The 22993-nt window shown below is 43.5% G+C and overlaps 1 protein-coding gene across 3 annotated transcripts in view; it reads right to left on the reverse strand.

Moving 5' to 3' along the window:
- The window catches only part of DENND4A (DENN domain containing 4A), a 63134-nt gene extending 41826 nt beyond the window's left edge, over positions 1-21308 (reverse strand). The window contains exons 1-5 of one of the 3 annotated variants that reach the window (XM_053364296.1): positions 21030-21308; positions 12143-12204; positions 11102-11431; positions 10297-10546; positions 7105-7174 (exon numbers count right to left, since the gene is read on the reverse strand). In XM_053364296.1, coding sequence (XP_053220271.1) covers positions 7105-7174; positions 10297-10546; positions 11102-11409 — 628 coding nt within the window. In that variant the 5' untranslated portion in view covers positions 11410-11431; positions 12143-12204; positions 21030-21308. The remainder of the gene's footprint in view (positions 1-7104; positions 7175-10296; positions 10547-11101; positions 11432-12142; positions 12205-21029) is intronic. The other 2 variants (XM_053364295.1, XM_053364293.1) reach the window with 2 other exon arrangements.
- Between the last annotated feature and the right edge of the window lie 1685 nt (positions 21309-22993).

The following is a 22993-nucleotide window of genomic DNA, read 5'->3' on the forward strand; positions in this document are numbered from 1 at the left end:
TCGATACGAATCCAAGGCAGACCTTTTAACATCACAGTAATCCAAGTTTATGCACCAACTACTGGTGCTGAAGAAACTGAAATTGACCAATTCTATGAAGACTTACAAGACCTTATAGAAGTGACACCAAAGAAGGATGTTCTTCTCATTATAGGGGATTGGAATGCTAAAGTAGGGAATAAAGAGATAAAAGGAACAACTGGCAAGTTTGGCCTTGGAGATCAAAACGAAGCAGGGCAAAGGCCAATAAGAGTTCTGTCAAGAAAACAAGCTGGGCATCACAAACACGCTTTTCCAACAACACAAGAGACGACTCTACACATGGACATCACCAGATGGGCAACATCGAAATCAGATTGATTATATTCTCTGCAGCCAAAGATGGAGAAGCTCTATACAGTCAGCAAAAACAAGACCTGGAGCTGACTGTGGCTCAGATCATCAGCTTCTTATAGCAAAATTCAAGCTTAAACTGAAGAAAGTAGGAAAAACCACTGGGCCAGTAAGATACAATCTAAACCAAATCCCTTATGAATACGCAGTGGAAGTGAGGAACAGGTTTAAGGATTTAGATTTGCTGGACAGAGTGCCTGAAGATCTATGGGTGGAGGCTCGCAACATTATACAGGAGGCAGCAACTAAAACCATCCCAATGAAAAAGAAATGCAAGAAAGCAAAGTGGCTGTCCAACGAGGCCTTACAAATAGCGGGGGAGACAAGGCAAGCAAAATGCGAGGGAGATAGTGAAAGATACAGGAAATTGAATGCAGATTTCCAAAGAATAGCAAGGAGAGACAAGAAGGCCTTCTTAAACGAGCAATGCAAACAAATAGAGGAAAACAACAGAATGGGAAGAACCAGAGATCTGTTCAAGAAAATCAGAAATATGAAAGGAACATTTCGTACAAAGATTACCATAATAAAGGACAAAAGTGGTAAGGACCTAACAGAAGCAGAAGACATCAAGACGAGGTGGCAAGAGTACACAGAGGAATTATACCAGAAAGATATAATAATAATAATAATAATAATAATAATAATAATAATAATAATAAATTTTATTTATATCCCGCCCTCCCCAGCCGAAGCCGGGCTCAGGGCGGCTAACAACAATCAAATAATCAAACAATCAAATAAACCAACATTCTAAAAATATTTCATTATAAGAATTAATTAAAGTCAAGTTAATGGCAACCATTAAGCAAAACTCTGTGCAGGTTGCCAGAGGAGGGAGTCAGGCTGCGCCCTGACCAAAGGCCTGGTGGAACAACTCTGTCTTGCAGGCCCTGCGGAAAGATGTCAAGTCCCGCAGGGCCCTAGTCTCTTCTGACAGAGCGTTCCACCAGATTGGAGCCGCAGCCGAGAAGGCCCTGGCTCTAGTTGAGGCCAGCCTAACCTCTCTGAGGCCTGGGACCTTCAGGATGTTTTTATTTGCAGACCGTAGGTTTCTTTGTGGGGCATACCAGGAGAGGCGGTCCCGTAGGTACGAGGGTCCTAGGCCGTATAGGGCTTTAAAGGTTAAAACCAGCACCTTAAACCTGATCCTGTACTCCACCGGGAGCCAGTGCAGCTGATATAGCACCGGATGAATGTGGTCTCGCAGCGAAGACCCCATAAGGAGTGGATGTCTCGTACACCCCAGGTAGTGTGATTGCTGACCTTGAGCCAGACATCCTGGAGAGTGAAGTCAAATGGGCCTTAGAAAGCACTGCAAATAACAAGGCCAGTGGAAGTGATGGTATTCCAGCTGAACTATTTAAAATTTTAAAAGATGATGCTGTTAAGGTGCTACACTCAATATGCCAGCAAGTTTGGAAAACTCAGCAGTGGCCAGAGGATTGGAGAAGATCAGTCTACATCCCAATCCCAAAGAAGGGCAGTGCCAAAGAATGCTCCAACTACCGCACAATTGCACTCATTTCACACACTAGCAAGGTTATGCTTAAAATTCTACAAGGAAGGCTCAAGCAGTATGTGGACCGAGAACTCCCAGAAGTGCAAGCTGGATTTAGAAGAGGCAGAGGAACCAGAGACCAAATTGCAAACATGCGCTGGATTATGGAGAAAGCTAGAGAGTTCCAGAAAGACATCTACTTCTGCTTCATTGACTATGCAAAAGCCTTTGACTGTGTCGACCACAGCAAACTATGGCAAGTTCTTAAAGAAATGGGAGTGCCTGATCACCTCATCTGTCTCCTGAGAAATCTCTATGTGGGACAAGAAGCTACAGTTAGAACTGGATATGGAACAACTGATTGGTTCAAAATTGGGAAAGGAGTACGACAAGGCTGTATAATGTCTCTCTGCTTATTTAACTTATATGCAGAATTCATCATGCGAAAGGCTGGGCTGGATGAATCCGAAGCCGGAATTAAGATTGCCGGAAGAAATATCAACAACCTCAGATATGCAGATGACACAACCTTGATGGCAGAAAGTGAGGAGGAATTAAAGAACCTTTTATTGAGGGTGAAAGAGGAGAGTGCAAAATATGGTCTGAAGCTCAACATCAAAAAAACGAAGATCGTGGCCACTGGGCCCATCACCTCCTGGCAAATAGAAGGGGAAGAAATGGAGGCAGTAAGAGATTTTACTTTCTTGGGCTCCATGATCACTGCAGATGGTGACAGCAGCCACGAAATTAAAAGACGCCTGCTTCTTGGGAGAAAAGCAATGACAAACCTAGACAGCATCTTAAAAAGCAGAGACATCACCTTGCCAACAAAGGTCCGTATAGTTAAAGCTATGGTTTTCCCAGTAGTGATGTATGGAAGTGAGAGCTGGACCATAAAGAAGGCTGATCGCCGAAGAATTGATGCTTTTGAATTATGGTGCTGGAGGAGACTCTTGAGAGTCCCATGGACTGCAAGAATATCAAACCTCTCCATTCTTAAGGAAATCAGCCCTGAGTGCTCACTGGAAGGACAGATCGTGAAGCTGAGGCTCCAATACTTTGGCCACCTCATGAGAAGAGAAGACTCCCTGGAAAAGACCCTGATGTTGGGAAAGATGGAGGGCACAAGGAGAAGGGGATGACAGAAGATGAGATGGTTGGATGGTGTTCTTGAATCTACCAGCATGAGTTTGATCAAACTGCGGGAGGCAGTGGAGGACAGAAGTGCCTGGCATGCTCTGGTCCATGGGGTCACGAAGAGTCGGGCACGACTAAACGACTAAACAACAACAACATCAGTCTAATAAGGAATTAAGCTCTCAACTGAACATCAGCACCATATTGAGCATTCCAAAAATATACAAAAAAATTATCAAAAACCCTTCATCTTTTAAATCAAGCAACACAGCAGAAATTTAAATTGCCCCAATTAGAGCAAATAAGGAAAATTCAAAGCTCAAGATTGTCAAACTGCCATCTATCAAGATTCAAAGCTCAAGATTCAAAGCTCTTATATTGTCAAACTGCCATCTATCCACTGTTGATATCTTTCAATACAAAATTTTGCTTGAGGTAATTTCAATATACCTCATTCATTTCTGACCTTGTTGACAAATTAAGGAATATCGTCCTTAGCCATCATCAAATGATCCAGTGAGAATGTAAAATAAACACTTCATTCAGGAAAGCTTTGGGCTGTGGAGTGCAATCCAGTTTTTAATGATGTTGCTTGATTCGTATTTGGATTTTTTTTGGTGTCTTTTAGGACTACAGTTTCACTGTTTCTTGTTTTGACATGTATAATTTCTGCATCATCACCATCCCTTCTAATACCAAACTTGGGTGGTGCAATGCCTATCCATTTGAAAGGAAAACAGGGCTGCTAGCTAGCGAAAGAAAGAAAGAAAGAAAGAAAGAAAGAAAGAAAGAAAGAAAGAAAGATAATAGCTTCTTCATGCTCCCAGGAATATTAGTTTATAAAAGGAAAATACTTTAAAAACAGCAACAAACAGCTGGATGGGGGCCAACACACAGTGGCTTCCAAGACTTATAAAACGTAGAGGATAGTTGAGACACATAAGGTTGCAAGTCTGTTAGGTGGGTGGGGAGGGAAAGGAATATAAATAGAGGGAATTTGCCAAATAGCTTATAGCATGGGTAGGCAAACTAAGGCCCGGGGGCCAGATCCGGCCCAACTGCCTTCTAAATCTGGCCCGCGGACGGTCCAGGAATCAGCATATTTTTACATGAGTAGAATGTGTGCTTTTATTTAAAATGCATCTCTGGGTTATTTGTGGGGCATAGGAATTTGTTCATTCCACCCCCCAAAAAAATATAGTCCAGCCCCCCACAAGGTCTAAGGGACAGTGGACCAGCCCTCTGCTGAAAATGTTTGCTGTCCCCTGGCTAATAGCATCCTTGGCTTGGAGTAAAGCAGGTGGGGTGGCAGGTGCATATCACAAGGTTGCAAAGGAGGCAGGAAAAAACGGAAACATTTTCTTTTGGTATATAGCACTAATACTGTCAGGACTGGTCGTTGTCCTCTTCAGATCACCACACAAACGCTTCTTGTTCTTTTATAACTTTTTATTGCATATTAACAAAACAATCTTATAAACGGTTCTTAACTATTATTCCTCAGAGTCACTTACTTCAGATACCTTCTGAGCTCTGCTTCTCCGTGACCAGCCACCCTCAAAATGGCGAAGGCGCCCTTCCTTTCGCTTTCCCGCTCTTTTTTCTAACCTCCTGGCTAGAGCTGGCTTGTATCTCCCCTCCTCCAAATCTGAGCTAGAACTTAACCCTTGCCTTTCCTGGGAACAGCTGGTCCCTCCCTGTTGTTCCTGTTGCTCTTTTCTATTAGATTCACTGCTCTCCTTCCCCCTTTGGGGTATGCTTTCTCCCTCTGAGAAACTGGAAACTTCTAACTCTTCCCTGACAAATACTCTCATGTTTGGGGCTGGCTGGCAGTCCCAAGACTATGTCCTTTAGCACTACATAACACAATAGGAGAAGCAGGGTTGACCCAATAAGTTTTGCTGCCTGAGGCAAAAAACACAATGATGCCCCTTCCCCCATTCTATGTACCAACCAGGCCAGCAGCTGAATATTACTTCAAACACAAAGCATCCTCCACCACATCTGAGGCCAGCAGGCTAGCTTAGGGAGTATGGGGCTGGCTGTGGGGTGTCCAAAGCTCAATCCTCCAACATGTTGCCACATTCCCTGCCCCTATCAACATCTGCCACCTGAGGTGGCTGTCGAACTCTGCCCTATGAACAAACACAAACCCCTGTGTTCCAGCTACACTATCCAGTGATCATTGATCCACTAGCATGATTCCCCACTAGTATGAATATTTCATTATTCGCTGATGAAAACTTTATTCTGAAACAGTTGAACTACTCTTGATATACTGTCCTTTTGAGACTTCAGAGAGACGTCTTCCTTTGAGACTTTTGTGAAACTGCTTCCTTTGAGAGACGGCTTGGCGTTCCTCGCTATTCATTGATTTGTTTGATTCTTTGTTTGACTCTGATGCATATCACAACTTGTAGTTACTTGTATATTTTGTGAGATGTGTTGTATGATATATACATCATTTTGAAGTGGCTTATTCGTATATTTTGAACTCTGTCCTATGGCAGGGCCAGCCACGAGGAGACATTTTCAAATGGGAAGAAATTAAAAGGTGTCCTTTCTCCCTTTCTGCTCCTGAATCCTTCCTTCTAGCTTTCTGCAAGCCCTGAAGGGATCATTGAGGATCCTTTACCAGAATGCCAAAAGTCCTGAATAGGAACACTCCTTTTAGGGTTGAGGACTGTTGCAAGTCCCCACTTGCTCCTATAATACTGAACTTGGGTTCCTACAAGTTTGGCAGCAACACAGGGCCTCTCAGAAAGAAATCTGGAGCCTCTGCATACTAGGTGGACTCTGCAGACATGCAGAAGAATATGAGTTGGTAAGTTAACAAAAAAGAAAATTAAAAACAAAAACATGGTCTGAGAAGGACTTGTGCCATGGGAAACACACTGACAACCCCTGTTCTATCTGCTGAACCACATTGGTCCTATTACAGACAGCATTGCCACTTGAACTGGTTTCACAGCTCCTCCAGTCAATGCAATCCAATTTCCCAGCAATGAAATCAAAATAACTCAACATTTCATTCTGCTTATTCAATAGAAGGCATACTGGATAAAAGCCTCCTAAGCTATGTTGCATTCATTTCAACTGGGCTTGCCCAGGCAAGCTCTAGAGAGAGGATGAGCCTCTGTACTTGGCAGATGTACCTGTGTGCTTCCAAAATATCCCAATTAAAGTGAATCAGGGTTGTGCATTCCCCCTCATTTTGTTTTACAAAAGCATAGCAACGACAGACCACCCAATATGCCGTATCAAAAACCATTACTGGACCTCCCATTAATTCCAAAAGTGGTTTGCTACGCAGAGAAGTGGGGGAAGAGAAAGCTTTTCATGAAAAGTAACCGCAAGTCAAATTCCCCAATGAGGGAAGAAGAATGTGGGCAGCATGGAATACGAAGGCCCGCGTATAGCTCACCACTTCATTTTGGCCTTGAAAATTGGACCTCCCTCCTCTGCCTTTTACTTCTGCTCCCCTTCCCTTCTCTTTGTTTTCATCTCATCTGTTTAGTTTGTAAGCTTGGTGACAGGGCCTGTCTCTCATTTTTTAAAAAATGTCATTAATATGAGCTACTTTAGAAGTCAAGAATGGTCCAGAAAATGGAATAAAAATATAATAAATAAGCAACCTCCGAAGTCCCTCCAGGCCCACAGAACCAAGTCTTTATCCTGTTTGTCATAAATGAGAATGTGTACACACCACACATTTAAAGCATGTCTTCTTCCTCACACTCCACAACACACACACCCTAAATCCTAGGAACTGTAGTTTGTTAAGGGTGATGGAAATTGTAGGTCTGTTTCAGGTAAACTAAAATTCCAAGGATTCTGTGTGTGTGTGTGTGTGTGTGCGTGCGTGCGTGCTTTAAATGCATAGTGCGTAGGCTGCCTGCCTCTCAAAGTACATAACATTCTTGGTCTTCTTGATATTACAGAATTTTCCCACGTCAGTGCAAATCCAGTCTAAGCTTACATAAAAGAATTAATCCATAAATAAAATTGGTCTACTATATGCAGCCAATAAGCATTACTGTATTATAAATAAATAAAACCTACAGATGACTTACCAGCTTTGTATGATATGGTGTTTGTTTTTGCCACAGACTTCTTATAGCACAAGTATACTGCTGAGCCCCACTGCAAGAGAAGAGCAGAACAGGGTGAATTAGTTGACTAGGCAATGTAGAAAGACAAAAGTACAATGCCACAAGTGGGAAGGATAAACAAGCCTGATCAGGCAACTTGTAAAAGGTCAAATTATACTCCTTTAAAATCAATTCAATGATTGTAATGAATAATGGAAGCACTCTTGTGTGTCAGATTAAAGAACCCGACTTAAGGTAAAAAACACACAAACTATTTTCCTGGGCAATCCCTTTCACTTGATTCATGCTGATGTTTAAGTATTCTATAACCATGCTTGAGTCTCTTAACCTGTAATTTTTCACTCTATGACTCATTTTTAGCACAAAATCTCATACAATTTCATAATTTTTGAACAGTACCAACTTCTCTCTGCTGCTGGCAATGTGTCAAGGTAAACAGAAATTTATAGTATTCTGCTAAATTTTGTGTCCATTGGTAAACCCAAAGGAAGACTGACTAAAAAAGAGGGGGCTACCAGCAAATGTCTGCAGCACATAAACACTTTTGGAATGTAAAATGAGTTCTTTCATGCACTACATAAGCCATAATGGGTACTACAAATGAAATACACTTGATTTTGTAGTTTGCTCAGGTTTTGTATATGTTTTGGAGTAGCTCAGACAGCATTCATACCAGAGAAATGAGAAGAAAATATTCCATTCCCACTGATTTCAGTAGCATTTTAATAACTTCAGTTTATAAAAAAATCTTGTGCAGCTCCTACTTATTGCAAAACAAATGATTATGTGCCATAAGTGAAAATCATGAAAGATGTAAAAGCCCTATTCCAGAGGCTTGCTCAGAAAACAGCATACATTCAAATACCCATGAATTCTGGAATGTGTTTTAACTGAGTCCATAATTTGAAGCATTTTAAGAACTGTCTTCTAAGTTACCCTGTGTATATCATAGTTCCTCCTACCCCTCCAACATACACATGATTCTCTGCCTTTTCTTTTATCCTAGAAAGTGGCATAACGACAATTTATCATTGAAAAATAGCACTATGGCCCAGTGAGATAAATAAAAATTTTCAGTTTAAATACACATGAGAAGGGCTTGCAAAAAAATAAATAAATGGGGCTTTTAAAAAATCAAATCACTTGACAATGATTTGATCACACAAAAGCAAAAATGATGGAAAACAGCAGTGCATTAGCCACAGGCTTTCATGCCACAGTGCACCTGAATCATACTGTTCCTATTGAACAAATGCTATCACCAGAAATCCATTCAATTTAACTTGCATTTAAAATATTCTACTGAAAACCAAGTAATGGTATCTCATATACTTTTTGTGCAATTGACTATTCATTTAGAAGGCCTGCAAGAAGTGCTTTCCCAGTGTTCTGTGTAACTAACAGGCATCAGAAGATGGTGGAGTAGATTGGATTCATTAACATTGTGACAGCAAGGAGGACTTGAGGGGACTTTTATAGAGTATGCCAACAATTATTACTTTGATAATGAGTAGCAGGAAGGCTTTAAGAAAGAGAACTCTTCAATCATATTGATGTGACAAAAATAATCTACAGTGGTACCTCGCAAGACGAATGCCTCGCAAGACAGAAAACTCGCAAGAAGAAAGAGTTTTCCGTTTTTCGAGGTGCTTCGCCAGACGAATTTCCCTATGGGCTTGCTTCGCAAGAAGAAAGCCCATAGGGAAATCTCCGGGGACCTCTTTTAAAATGATGGCGGTCGGGAGCAAAGACTTTCGCCCACCGCCAGCCTTCAGAAGAGGTCCTGGACCTCTTCTGAAGGCCGGCGGGGGGCAAAAGTCTTTGCTCCCCCCCCGCTTGCCTTCCCAGGACAGCGGAAACTTCTCCGCTGTCCCGGGCGATCTTAAAATGCGGGCGGGCGGCAGCGAAGCCTTCGCTGCCGACCCCCAGCATTTTAAAATCGCCCCAGGACAGCGGAGGCTTCGCTGCCGCCCACCAGCATTTTAAAATCGCCCCAGGACAGCGGAGAAGTCTCCACTGTCCCAGGGGCTTTTAAAATGCTGGCGGTCGGCAGCAAAGCCCTCCTGTCCCCGGAGCTTGCGGGGCGGGAGGTGGGGAGAAGGGCTTTTCTTCCCACCGCCAGCCTTCAGAACAGCCTTCTGAAGGCTGGCGGTGGGAAGAAAAGCCCTTGTCCCCCTCCCGCCCCAGCCTTCAGAAGAGGTCGGGGGACAGACTGTCCCCGGACCTGGTCTGAAGGCGGTTTCCATAGGAACGCATTGATTGATTTTCAATGCATTCCTATGGGAAACTGTGCTTCGCAAGACAAAAAACTCACAAGAAGAAAAAACTCGCGGAACGAATTAATTTCGCCTTGCGAGGTACCACTGTATTCGATATATTATTCAACAACAACTGAGCCTCCATATTCATGGGCAGCCTACGTCTCAATATCAGATGCTGGGAGTAAAGAAGAGGGGGAAACTATTTTGCAGTTTTGTGTCTCCCTACTGAGCTTCCAGAAGTATATGGTTGGCGGAGGTGAATTAACTAGGGACTCAGCTACACAGCTGCAAATAAAACTTTAAATGTGTTGTAAAGTGCAATATACAAATGTGACAGTAGATAGCGACAGTGAGCTATGCAAAATTCAATGTATTTTTCAAAACACTTTTTAAAAAAGCATTTTCACAGTGTTTTTATATGCGTGTAGATTCCACCTAGGTATGTCTTAGTCTATCCAGCAAAGCAATTCTTACTTTTTTTTAAGTACTTGCCTTAGGACTGCACAGATAACTTCATAAAAAGCTGCTTGCAGCATTTAATTTATACCATTGTCCATAGGGCAAAGAGCAGATAACACTGCAACACAGCAGAAAACCCTTCAAGGGATTATGGATTGCTCATGAGAAGTTGACATTGTTGAGACATGAAGAAGAAACTGGCACAGATCCTCTGGAATCTTACAGGAGAGTAGGATTAATTAGAAATATATATATGTCTACTCCAACCTGGTTTTTTTTTAATGCCAACTCATAACTGAATGTTATGCTTTGTAAATCACTTAAAAGCCTATTTTGTCCTTAAGAGGTATATAAATTAAATAATAACAACTATATTGTAAGCATTATAAATCCATTAAACAGTATTTTCTACAAATCCAGAAGTCCACCTTACCACACTGCTGTTCAGATTCTTGTCAACCTTGCAGAATGTGTGTGGTGGGGTTTCTCCCTTACTTGGTATAATTATGCATATGTCTGTGACAGCCAAGGTATTCTGAGTCATGTTCTCCAAGGCTCTTCGGAATGTGATGTATACTTTTTGCGATGAAGCACCACCGCTGATATTTGCAGGGCGGCCATGCGGAGTGGCTTGGATGATTTCACAACCCTGTTTTAATCTCTCTTTCCCATCATATAAAACCCTAGACAGAAGACATACCCAAAAACACAAGGACAGGTTTTTAGAAACAACAGGTAAGGAGTATTGCGGGGAGTGGGAAGGAATCCTGCTAGGCTCTGCCCATAATAGACCACAGTCAACTATGCTCCATTCATGAAGCAGCAAGGGTTGGGTTGCATGAACGACATGCTCAGCACAGGTGCAACTGCAGAACCAATCCAAGGCTTCTGACACTGTGTCTGCACTGAACCGGCAGTGCGCCAAGCTCCTGCTGCCTTGCTCTTTCACTTCCACATCTCGATAAGTGGCAGTGACACATGGCACTGGGAAGGAAGGTCAGCAACACAGTCCCACCTGCACCCCACCTCAGAGCAGACCCCACTCCAGTTTCTCCCCTGAATTGCCAGCTCTACAATTCTACGATTCTATGATTCTATATCCATCAGGTTCTTCCCCAACTCTGCCTCCAAACAAAACCTAACGGACCAATGTTTTTTAAATAAAAAGTTAGCAGCTCTATTCCTTAGTAGTGCAACTTGAATATATATTTAAAGCAACGTTAATAAAATTTACTCACCCCAAGTCAGTAAGTGGGGGCTTGTTTCTCCCTCTCCTGTAGCACAGATATATTTGTGGTCCCACAAGGCTGCCATTGTTGAGATCTGCTGACAGTCCTGATGGAGTAACATCTATGCATTTGTATCCATGAGGCACTTCCTCCCCCAGAGATTTAATTATCACCGCCACATCTGTGATTGGCTCTTTTGGCTTTGCAAGCTTGTGACAAGCATCGTTGAAGTGGATTTCCTCCTCTAGTGGTTTTGAAATATCAGTCAATCCTGCCACAACAAAGTAGTCAGCAACACGGGCCCCTCTGTCTTCCATCTTCCATCACAGAACGATCTGGCTAGCAAGGGATGAAAGAAATGTGGGATATGGTAAAACTGAAAGGTCTCTGAAAACCACCAACCTTTAAGAGTACACTGAAAAGCATTACATTTTTCTCTGATGCCACTGCCAAGTTTTGTTCTATGTAAAACAGACTTTTCTCTCTCCTTTATAATGAAATAAGCACATGGCTTACATACCCAAGTTCCAGTTTCAATAATGTCAGCACAAATGTGCTAGCTTATGAACAACTTGTTGAGTTTAATGTGCTTGCACAGATGTGAGGCCCACAAGCTCACACACTTGCCACGGTAATGAGTTATCTTTGTAATAAACTGCATTACTTATCAAAATAAAGGAACGGAATATTTTCCAGCACCAACATCTTCGGGAGCACACCTTCTGTATATTAAATGTTAATTCAAATGAAAACCTATCCTCAACTATCACAAGTGTCTTGGGCCAATGAAACGAAACACTCCTAAAGCTACAGGGCATTATATAAGCATCTGCTCTTAACAGCTTAAATGATGCAACAGAGCTTAGTCACTTGCACAGTGTCCCCCCTTTTTTTTTTAGAGCAGTGGGTAAAAGCAGAGAGAACAACACAAACGTCTTCCTCATGGAAATATCAGAGTGTATAATGGACAAACACAAAGCATTCTTTAAATGGTAAACAGGCTGTTCTGAAGAACCAAGGGAGAAATAACTGGGTTAGACTACGAATTACCAGTGCGTGAAGACAGCTTGGAGACAGACTGGAGCTGGAAATAGGCAGTAGATTTTTCAGAGCTGAAAGTAGCACGAGAAAGGCACTATCACTCATGGTACACACCCTCATCTCACCATCTGATCTGATTAAACAGTTTGCCAGGCTTTTGTGGTACCTCAAAACCCTGCAGCACTGTGTGAACATTGACTAAAATAGAACAAGAAAATGCGTGTATACAGGATAGCTATGATGGCTCTATCAGGGCAGCCTTGATGTTTTATTTATATTATTGACATATATTGCGTAACAGTCACTCATCATTTTATCCACTTTGTACTCTAATGGCCTAATAGCTGTTATCCCAGCCATTCAGTGATGGCATTGTTATTGTCTGATTGATTTTATTCTGCATTTACTGATAGTTATTACATTGCAGAAGACCTCTTTTTTTTTTAACCTGTTGGCAAGCATACTTGAATCAATAAATTATTCAAGCACCAGTATAAACTTCTTTTCCCCCTGCTCACTCAGATTTATTTTGTGGGTGCATGCAAAACCCAAGGGTGAAGTTTTGGAAAGCCAACAATAGAAGACAGACGGCCCGACACAAACTCTTAAAAAAGACACTCATCACATTATCAGTTGAGCAATGCTGAAGTCTCTCAGATATCCATCCTGCCTCATCACAGGAAACTTACTTCCCTTTTTGGACTTCCGAAACGTCACTAACCACAAAGAGCAGCATCTCATTTTGGCTTATTGTAGCATTTAGATCAGGGTTACCTATTGTCTATTATCCTTCTAGTTCAAACCCAGCTGAGAACATGTGTTCTACCACGTAATAATCTAAGAAATCCTACAGGTTAAAACAGGAAACCACATGCTACTAATAATATGGTCAATTTACCAACAGACAGCTTTTGTTACTTTGATACAGATTCTGTGCAAGCATAAAATAACTGCAGAATTTGTTACTGACAGCAGAATTCAGCAGCAGTTTATATCCAGGCACTGGATATAAACGTATTGACATTATGGCTCTTATTTTTCCTTTCGCTAGCAGATTTATCTTAAGAGATTCCTAGCCATTGCACAGAACTATGATTCACAAGGTCCCCTTGGGAGACTGAATGACTTTTTTTAAAGTCTGTAGTACAGTATGGATGTACTGAAATGGAAAGTCAACATAGATTCATGGCACACTTTATGGCCACTAAAGGAAAGTTCATGTGGATACACAAGAGGAGATACTTTCTGTCAACATAACAGCACATGCCACATCCATCAGTGTCAATATTATATTGATTAGGTGGAGATAGATAACAGAATACTTGGGCTCTGGACAAAACAACACAGAGAGACTGGCCTGAAACAGGGCGGATGAGCTTGTACAAAATCTTCCTGCATCTGCTCAGGGATATATTTTTCCTGTTTCCACAGACACACACAAACCCTTAATGCAAGTGTTAGCTTATGTATAAAAAGGGTCAAGAGATTTGTTTTTAATTGAAATAAATCAATACACTTTCAAATGCTTTCCCTTGAAATTTAATTACTCCTCTGAAAAGTAGTCTCCCCCTCCCACTCACCATTTTAAGCAGATGCATGGAGGTTGCCCAGTTGTATAAAGCCAACCAGACACTCTGGCAGAACAGAGAAAAGAAAACAGAGATGATTCATCCCCAAGCTGAAAAGTGCAGTCCTCTCCATCCAATCTCTATAAAACAAGCTAATCCTCCTTCTAAATTTTTAATTCTCAAAGATGAGGCAGGCTAGGATATTAGTGAATTGCAGGTTTTGAAAACAGAATTTAATGAGGTCTCCCACTTAAGCTAGTTTCTTACTGACTAAACTTGCAATTATTATAGAGTCCATTTCCGAAAAATTATAGTTTTACCTAATCTTAGCACTTTTACAGTATTAAAGATAAAAATAAATGTTTTCCTTTCCTTTCCTGTGGAATGTCAAAACATCCTACAAGTCCCATTTCCAGCTACAAGACTCAATGTTCCAAAAACTACTTAAGATTGGGTCATTTCAGCCTCCTGCTATGTCATATGATTGTTGCTCAAGAACCTCTGATTTCATTTCTGGAAAACTGAAGCAATATGTTTAAATCAAACATTCCATCAATGCCCTCTTTTCATAGAATGGCAGAGTTGGAGTCGCATTTAGCTATGCGAATGAACCCATATTTGCAGATAAGTCCTGCTGAATTTAGGGAGCAAGCCTAAGCTCCCAGACAGGGGGCCCAAATCACAGGACTTCCAAGTTGGAATGGACCCAAAGGGTAATTTAGCCCAACCCCCTGCAATGCAGGAATCACAGCTTAAATAATCCATGAGTTGGCCATCCAACCTCTGCTTAAAAACCTCCAATGAAGGAGAGTCCACCACCTCCCAAAGTAGTCCATTCCACTGTCAAACAGCTCTTGCCATCAGAAAGTTCTTCCATTCAGCATGTTCTTGTAATCTGAATCCACTGGTTTGGGTCCTACCCTCTGATGGGCTGTTGGATGTTGCAAACCTGCCCTTCTGCCAGTGAAGAGGCAAGTCTGATGCCAGAGGGCTTGTCATGGTGGCAGCAAAGCCTGCCACTGTTATTCCGCCATCACCAGTGCTCAGATGGTGGCATGGTTTGAAAGGGAGTATGTCATGAACTCTGAGAAGGCCTTGGGGTCTTCAGAAAGAATAGCATTCCAACCATATAGTTATTTTCCCTCCCATAAAAACCAATGGGATAAACATTTTTAAGAAAGTAAAACTCTTTAAAGTGGAGGACAGGAGGAATAAGCTGTCCCCAAGCTTCCATCCAGGCTGCCACAAGCCTAGCAGAACTGAGGGAGTGGTGTTGCCTCCATCACTGACACTCTCCCCCCCCCATTCACCCCAAGGACCTTCATAAAATTGTTCTGCCTGTGGGACTCAGAGCAGTTCTACACCATACATTTAAAGCACATCTGATGCACATTTAAATCACATGTTGTTGTTGTTTAGTCATTTAATCGTGTCCGACTCTTCGTGACCCCATGGACCAGAGCACTAAACAACAACATAACTTCCCTCAAAGAGTAAGGGGAACTGCAGTTTGTTAAGGTCGCAGGGAACGATGGCTCTATAAGGCAAACTACAGCTCCAAATAATCTTTTGAGGAAGTTATGTATTTTAAATGTGCACTGGATGTGCTTTAAATGTACTGTGTGGATCAAACTCATCAGCAAGCATGCATAGGACCCAGCTAGTCCTAGTTCAGGATATTTAGATTTTATAAAGCGCAAGAGCCCAGTCTATCAATTTGGGGGGAAACCAGCAAAACAAATGATTTGTGTACAGAAGTGGGACAGGGCAGTCAATCTTCGTTGCCCTTAGTTTTACTTTGACACAAAGATTTTTTGCTCTATTTCCTATAAATAAATCTGACTTGATAATAAATTACAGTGATCCCAAGGAAACCTCTCATTATATAGGGCTCCAGGCTGCAACTAGCTTTGCCAGAAGGTGACTTATTGACAGTACCATGTAAAAGCTTCAACTGACTCCCCACATTTATAAAACCCTGCAACCACAACCACTGTTCTTTCCATAACACACACACACACACACACACACACACACACACACACACACCTCTGCTGGCTTTGAGTTTGTAACTGGGGGCCTAAAATGCCTCCTAAGGGAGCTAGATTTGACTCAAGAGCTGCCAGTTGCTGACAACTACTTTAGAGGGATGATAGAAATAATTCCTATGATTAATGATTATATTTAGCACTACTGTTCTGAATCTTCATGTAAATTAAAAATATAAAGTTATAAATGAGTTATCTGCCCAATACTGAAATCAATTTTCCACCTCTCACTTGGAATCTTGTCCTTTCAGTATTTGCCAGAGGCTGCAATTCTAACCCCCCTTACCTAAGAGTAAGGCCCATGACTGAATTCAATAGGACTTACTTCTGAGTAGACAGGACTGCAGTTAGGTAGTAAGCACTAGGATTGTGCAGATTAGTTCTGCATTTAATCATCTAGAAAGTGAAATATTTAAGTGCAGACTGACAGAGAGTGTAAGGGAAACGTGAAACTTACTAAAAAGCAAATTGCGCTTTCTTTAAATGTTCAGTTTGAATAGTCACATACAAAAACTCACTTTCCAACTTACACATCAACATGCATCTTGGTTGAGAGTGGGTCAGATACACATTTGTGCATTCTTTAAATAGAACATGAGATTAGCAGAGGCCCAAGGCCACCAACATAATTAACAAGCTGTTAAGTGTTATTAGTATCTAGCCTGCTGACTTTTCTAGTTATTAGAGACAGGACAGCAACAAAAAGCCTCAGCCTCCAGAGCATAAACTGTTGCTATCTTAGTTGAGGTACACTAATCCATCCATTTTTAAGGTCACCTGCTGTATGTAACCAAGAGAAATGCATAACAAAAAAAACACACACACACAATAGGGTGAGCCAAGACGGACCTGCCATGAAGCAAGAAGAGATCGGCATAAACTGGCACAACCTGAGTGCTCTTAGGGGCAGCAGAGTGAGAGGCGAATGGTTCTGTTGCACAGAGCACTATTATAAGAAGCTGCCTTATACAGAGTAGGGCCACTGATCTGTCTAGTTTAGTATTGTCTACACTGACTGGCAGCAGCTCTTCAGGATTTCAGACAGGAATTTCTCCCAGCCCTACCTGGAGATGCCAGGGCTTGAACCTGGGACCTTCTGCATGGGTCTATGCGCCAGATGCTCCAGCCCTTCCCCTACCACAGGGATGTCCAACTGGTCGACCGCGATTGACAGGTCGATCCCTGGATGTTCACTGTTGATCGCTGTTGCTCATGGGACCCCCTCCCGATTGTCGGTAGTGAAAAGCAATGCAGTGAAAGTCCCTGCCCCCCCTCCGTTGCTGTGTTCCTCCGTTGCGTCAAATGAGTGTTCTTTAGTTCTATTTTGTTGTTATGAAACTAAAATAGACGTTACCACTGTGACTACCCCCTAAAAAAACTCAATAACTTTGTCTTCCACATTCCTTTAAAAAAAAAAGCCCAGCAACTTTGGCTTGGCCCCCCCTAAAGAAAGGTCAACAACCTTGGCTTTCCACCTTCCTTTCATGGGTAGATCACTTCCAGAATTTTTTTACTGGGAGTAGCTCACAGTCTCTTGTGAGTTGGACGTGCCTGACCTACCACATCTTTCTATAGCTCCTGCTCATTTCAGTTAGGTGTAAGAGAATTTCCAGGTGGATTGTGATACTTGCTACTTAGCAGAAAGTTGGGTGACATTTGAATTTCCCATCTGCATCACCATGCTGTGTTGGGCTAACCCAGAATGGACATCACCAATTCATCCTGGATGGCAGTTTATGTACTGTTTGAGATCAACTGAATGTTTTCTGGACACAAACCTGAATTTATTCCTTCATTCAGAGTGGTCAGGCCAGCTCTTTGCCATGTTTGTAACATGGCAGGGTCATTAGAATCTTGCCCAAAATCAGTGTCTGCAAAAGATTTATAGCTGTAGGCAAGTCACTGCCTTGCTTCATCTTCAAGTCAGTTCAAGGTACCAGAAGCCTTAAAAAAGAGGCTTGCTAGACAGAGACAGACAGATGGGTAGATATGAAAACTTTAGCATAAATATATGGTAATAGAACCCCAAGGTTCTGTTTCTACCACTACAGAGGTCTATTACTATTGCCATGCAAGAAAACATTATTAGTCATCCATAACTGAGGAAATGTATTAAACACCAGAAACACCTAACCATTACTGGCAACAGTCTAATTTTTTTTTAATCAAAAGAGTTCCCTCTCATATCAAGTACTCTGCTATTATAAAGCAAAGCTATCATTTCAATTAGAAACAGGAAAGGTGGCGGGACAAAATTACCTAACCACTTTTTCCTAAATAAAACAAATCCCAGGTGTCTAAATAAAGATGGGGGCATAATGCCTTCTCCAAAGAATCCAACTCATAGAAAATAATGGACGCACAAACTACCCAACACCCAGAGTGAAGAGTAATTCGAATGTGTGACTATGATGTGGTGCAGAAAAAATTGCAGTGCTTTTCTTCCCCCATAGAAAATGTTGCATTTCATAAATTCATTAAAAACACTTAATGGATGCCAACTGCAAATTAATATTAGGAAGGTTTGGCAGTTTGAAAGTTTTTAGCTTTGTTTACTAAATGCAAATAAAATAAACGTGCTAAATTAAACCACTCTCTAGGGCAACAGAAAACTTCCTCATATAAATTACCCTAACTTGCAAATGAAAACTTTCCAGAAAGTTTTTCCAATTCAAAAGTTTCCAAAAGTTCCACATCGCTGGTGCATGATGAAAGTTAGTTATAAAGACTACCTAACATTTTAGCAGGTGGCCACCTGGAAACACCGCTTTGCTACAACGCTTTGCTACAACGCTTTGTAAAATTTACCCCAGCATTTCCTTTGCCATACCCCAATTCCTTCACTAATATTTACTCAACAGTGATTTTTCAAGAAGTACACAAATGAAGCTTACTTGCTAACCTGGTTCCCCAAACATTTCAACTATAAAACCACCTTTTCCAACACCCCAGTATTTTCCCTCTTTCCCCCCCCCTCAAAGATCAGCCTGGCTTCTATCATTAACCTGCCTTCCAATGTACCAGTGTCATCTTTGTCAAATAGCACCCATCTCTTCCTCTTCACATACACACACACACTAATAGTAGTCAGCCCCACATACATCCTCATCATTATAATTTAATTCATTTATGAATCACTTCCTATGAAGCATCTCAAAGCAATTTCACAACACAAACAACTGCATTTATAAAAACAACTGAATATTTAAAAACAATTTCAAGCCAAAATATGCTTCTATATACAGTGGTACCTCGAGTTAAGTACTTAATTCGTTCCTGAGGTCCGTTCTCAACCTGAAACTGTTCTTAACCTGTAGCACCACTTTAGCTAATGGGGCCTCCTGCTACTGCTGCGCCGCCAGAGCACAATTTCTGTTCTCATCCTGAAGCAAAGTTCTTAACCTGAGGTACTATTTCTGGGTTAGCAGAGTCTGTAACCTGAAGCGTATGTAATCTGAAGCGTATGTAACCCGAGGTACCACTGTAATAGCATGTATCTATACACATTTCCCCAAATTAAACAAGAATAAAATTAACTTATCTCTGCTGAAGAAGAGCTCTGTTTACCTTTAAAGTTCAGGGGCTTTCCACGGAAATTGGTTAGTCCCATAAAGGTAGTATCTTAATGGCCCTATGGATTTTGTAGTAATGGACCAAGCTATAAATAAAGGAGCCTCGAGCTTGGGCTGTTTGCACATTCACAACAACCCTCACAATTTAAACCTAGAAATCATTCCCAGTAGCATTATCCCACATGTCAAGATATCATTTCTACAGAAGAAATCCAAAAGAAGAGGAAATACCAAGCCCAAACCTCTGTTTTTTCTTTATCTCCTTTGAGTCAAGCTGCTTTCACAGTGGAGTAATAACTGCTGGCCTGCCTTTCAGGGCTGTTGTTATGGGGTGGTGCAGGAAATCTGAACCTGAATTTGTATTAGGTCCCTGATTGCCTGACCCCTTTCCTCCCTTTTTACTGAGGTGTGTTTGGTCTTTGAGCGCAGTACTTACTTAAGTTTAAATGGCCATAGCTCTGTGGTATAGCCTATGCCTTGAATGAAGCAGGTCCCAGTTTCAATCCAAGCATCTCCTGAGAAAGATGCCTGCCTGAAGCTTGGAGAGCTGCTGTCAGTCAGTGTTGACAATTCTAAGTTAGATGAACCAATGGTCTGACTTGCAGTGAGTCATTTTACTGTGTTCATTTTGCTTTTCTCCATAGGAATGAATGTCAGCTACTCGCTCATATGGAGAAAGGCAAAGACATGCTCTTGAGAGACCCGTTGCGCTAGGAAACTAAACTATCACCTTTGCTCTTGATGAGCCCAGCCATGGGGTCAAACCAGCCCCATCTGCCTCATCACATCTTAGCATCAGCCGCTTGGTTACACTAGAGCGTGACTGGGGGAGCTGCTCTGACATCTGTTACATGCAAGTGAATGTTCAAATTCTGGTGTACTTCGGCATTCACAAGAAGACACTTCCCAAGTCCTCCAAACTCAAGGGACAGGCTGGTGAACATTGGCGGGTCAGCTCACCACGGGGCAGAGAGCATCAGAATATACCGAGGTCCAAAAAAACCCCAAAACCACAGAAGGAAACATACATTTTATACATTCCTGAGGCACAGTCGACATTCACACGTAACACCAACATTCGCCAAATTTTGAATATAAATAAATAAGACTAGCCAGAAACAATTGAATGGATTATCCCTTTCTTTTAAATACTTCATAGATAGATGGGGGGAATGCACACATGACACCCCCCTTCTTTTAAAATACTTCAGCTTCATTCCTATGTAACAGATTAAAACCACCGATGACACCGGGTTGTCTCCAGCCACGTCGTGCTCGGGAAGAGACCCACGGGAACTCATGGGCCTGAGCCCATTCATTCCAAAAGGTCTACTCCGAGTAGGGCTGCTAACCCATTTCTTTTCTTTCTTTTGAATATTATACTGTATACTCCAGCATCTGGCATCACCCGCCGTCATGTCTCACACGCGCCAGTTGCATCATTTCGTCGTCCGTCCGTCCCCCCATCCTAAAACCACACACGCACAACACGCCAGAGAGATGCCCCAAAATTGCGTATTATTCTCTCTCCCCCCCCCCGCCTCGCCATCGCCAACCCGCTGCCCCAAATATCCCAATTGAAGAGCAACAACGGCCGCCTTCTTCCCTCAGCTCCGTTATTTGGGGGGGGGGACGCGCGCATCCATAACAGCAGCAGCGCCCCCGAAAGACAGAGGCAGCCCGCCATCTCTCGTCCCAGCGACCTCACCTCAGGCGGGGGCGCTGCTCCCCAGCGGCAGCATGAATGGAGGGGAGACACGGAGAGAGGGGGGTCCCCTCGAGGTCCCGAAGCGCTTTTCCCTCGCCGACGCGCGGCCGATCACGAAGACAGCATCGCCTCTTGTGGCATCCTCCTTCCCCTCGCGCGCGGCGGCGGCAGCAGCAACAGCGCCGCCTCCTCCCTCGCCGTGTGGGCGCCTCAGGCGGGATTCCCTCCCCGCCTCCCCTCAGCCGCCGCCATCTTGGCTCTCTGGCGGGGGACGGACGGAAGAGGAGGAGGAGGAGGAGGGAGGCCGAGGGGCGCGCGCGGGGAAGGGAGCCAAGCGGGGGTCCCTCGACGGCCTGGTGGCCAGCTCTCAGGACTCCTTCGAGGGTTGTGGGTTTTAGAGGGATTTCCAGTGTGGGATGAGGGGGTGGGTGTGTTGTTTTAGTTTATTTATGTTCCTTTTATTTCACAAGGTTTATACAGTATAGTATACCTCTTGGCTGTGTAGAAAGCCAGCGCCCATGTGGGGTCTCTTGTCCGTCCAGCACCCCTGACTTCTGAGGGGGGTCCCAAGTGGGGTCTCTTGTCCGTCCAGCACCCCTGACTTCTGAGGGGGGTCCCAAGTGAGGTCTCTTGTCTGTCCAGCACCCCAGACTTCTGAAGGGGGTGTCAAGTGGGGTGTCTCAACCATCCAGCACCCCTGACTTCTGAGGGGGGGCCCAAGTGAGGTCTCTTGTCTGTCCAGCACCCCTGACTTCTGAAGGGGGCCCCAAGTGGGGTGTCTCATCCGTCCAGCACCCCTGACTTCTGAGGGGGGTCCCAAGTGAGGTCTCTTGTCTGTCCAGCACCCCAGACTTATGAAGGGGGTGCCATGTGGGGTGTCTCAACCATCCAGCACCCCTGACTTCTGAAGGGGGGCCCAAGTGGGGTCTCTTGTCCGTCCAGCACCCCTGACTTCTGAGGGGGTCCCAAGTGAGGTCTCTTGTCTGTCCAGCACCCCAGACTTCTGAAGGGGGTGTCAAGTGGGGTGTCTCAACCATCCAGCACCCCTGACTTCTGAGGGGGGGCCCAAGTGAGGTCTCTTGTCTGTCCAGCACCCCTGACTTCTGAAGGGGGCCCCAAGTGGGGTGTCTCATCCGTCCAGCACCCCTGACTTCTGAGGGGGGTCCCAAGTGAGGTCTCTTGTCTGTCCAGCACCCCAGACTTATGAAGGGGGTGCCATGTGGGGTGTCTCAACCATCCAGCACCCCTGACTTCTGAAGGGGGGCCCAAGTGGGGTCTCTTGTCCGTCCAGCACCCCTGACTTCTGAGGGGGTCCCAAGTGAGGTCTCTTTTCTGTCCAGCACCCCAGACTTCTGAAGGGGGTCCCAAGTGGGGTGTCTCATCCGTCCAGCACCCCTGACTTCTGAAGGGGGGCCCAAGTGGGGTCTCTTGTCCGTCCAGCACCCCTGACTTCTGAGGGGGTCCCAAGTGAGGTCTCTTTTCTGTCCAGCACCCCAGACTTCTGAAGGGGGTCCCAAGTGGGGTGTCTCATCCGTCCAGCACCCCGACCTCTGAGGGGGGGCCCAAGTGGGGTCTCTTGTCCGTCCAGCACCCCTGACTTCTGAGGGGGGTCCCAAGTGGGTTGGGGTCTCTTGGCCCAGGGATTTGCTGCTGAGGGAAGGATGGGCCAACTCTACAGTTCTGTGATTCTTGGGGTTGGGATGGACATACCAATTTTATTGTTTTGTAAAATGTTTCTGCTGCTTGACTCACCCACATTACTGCCAGCTAGGGATGGGCGAATCTGTCCTCCTAGGTTTTCTTCATTTCCTCGTTTTTCAGAACTTAAATTTGGTTTCCCGCATTTCTGTTGGCGATTTAAGGGGGGGAGTCAAAAAGTCATGAGTTTCGTGTGAATTTTTTGTAATACATGTTTGCCGTTTTGCCTTTTTCTAGAGCAGCTTCCCCTAATGCAATGCATTTTT

Source organism: Podarcis raffonei, chromosome 14, assembly GCF_027172205.1.
Source record: "Podarcis raffonei isolate rPodRaf1 chromosome 14, rPodRaf1.pri, whole genome shotgun sequence".
Taxonomy (NCBI): Eukaryota; Metazoa; Chordata; class Lepidosauria; order Squamata; family Lacertidae; genus Podarcis; species Podarcis raffonei.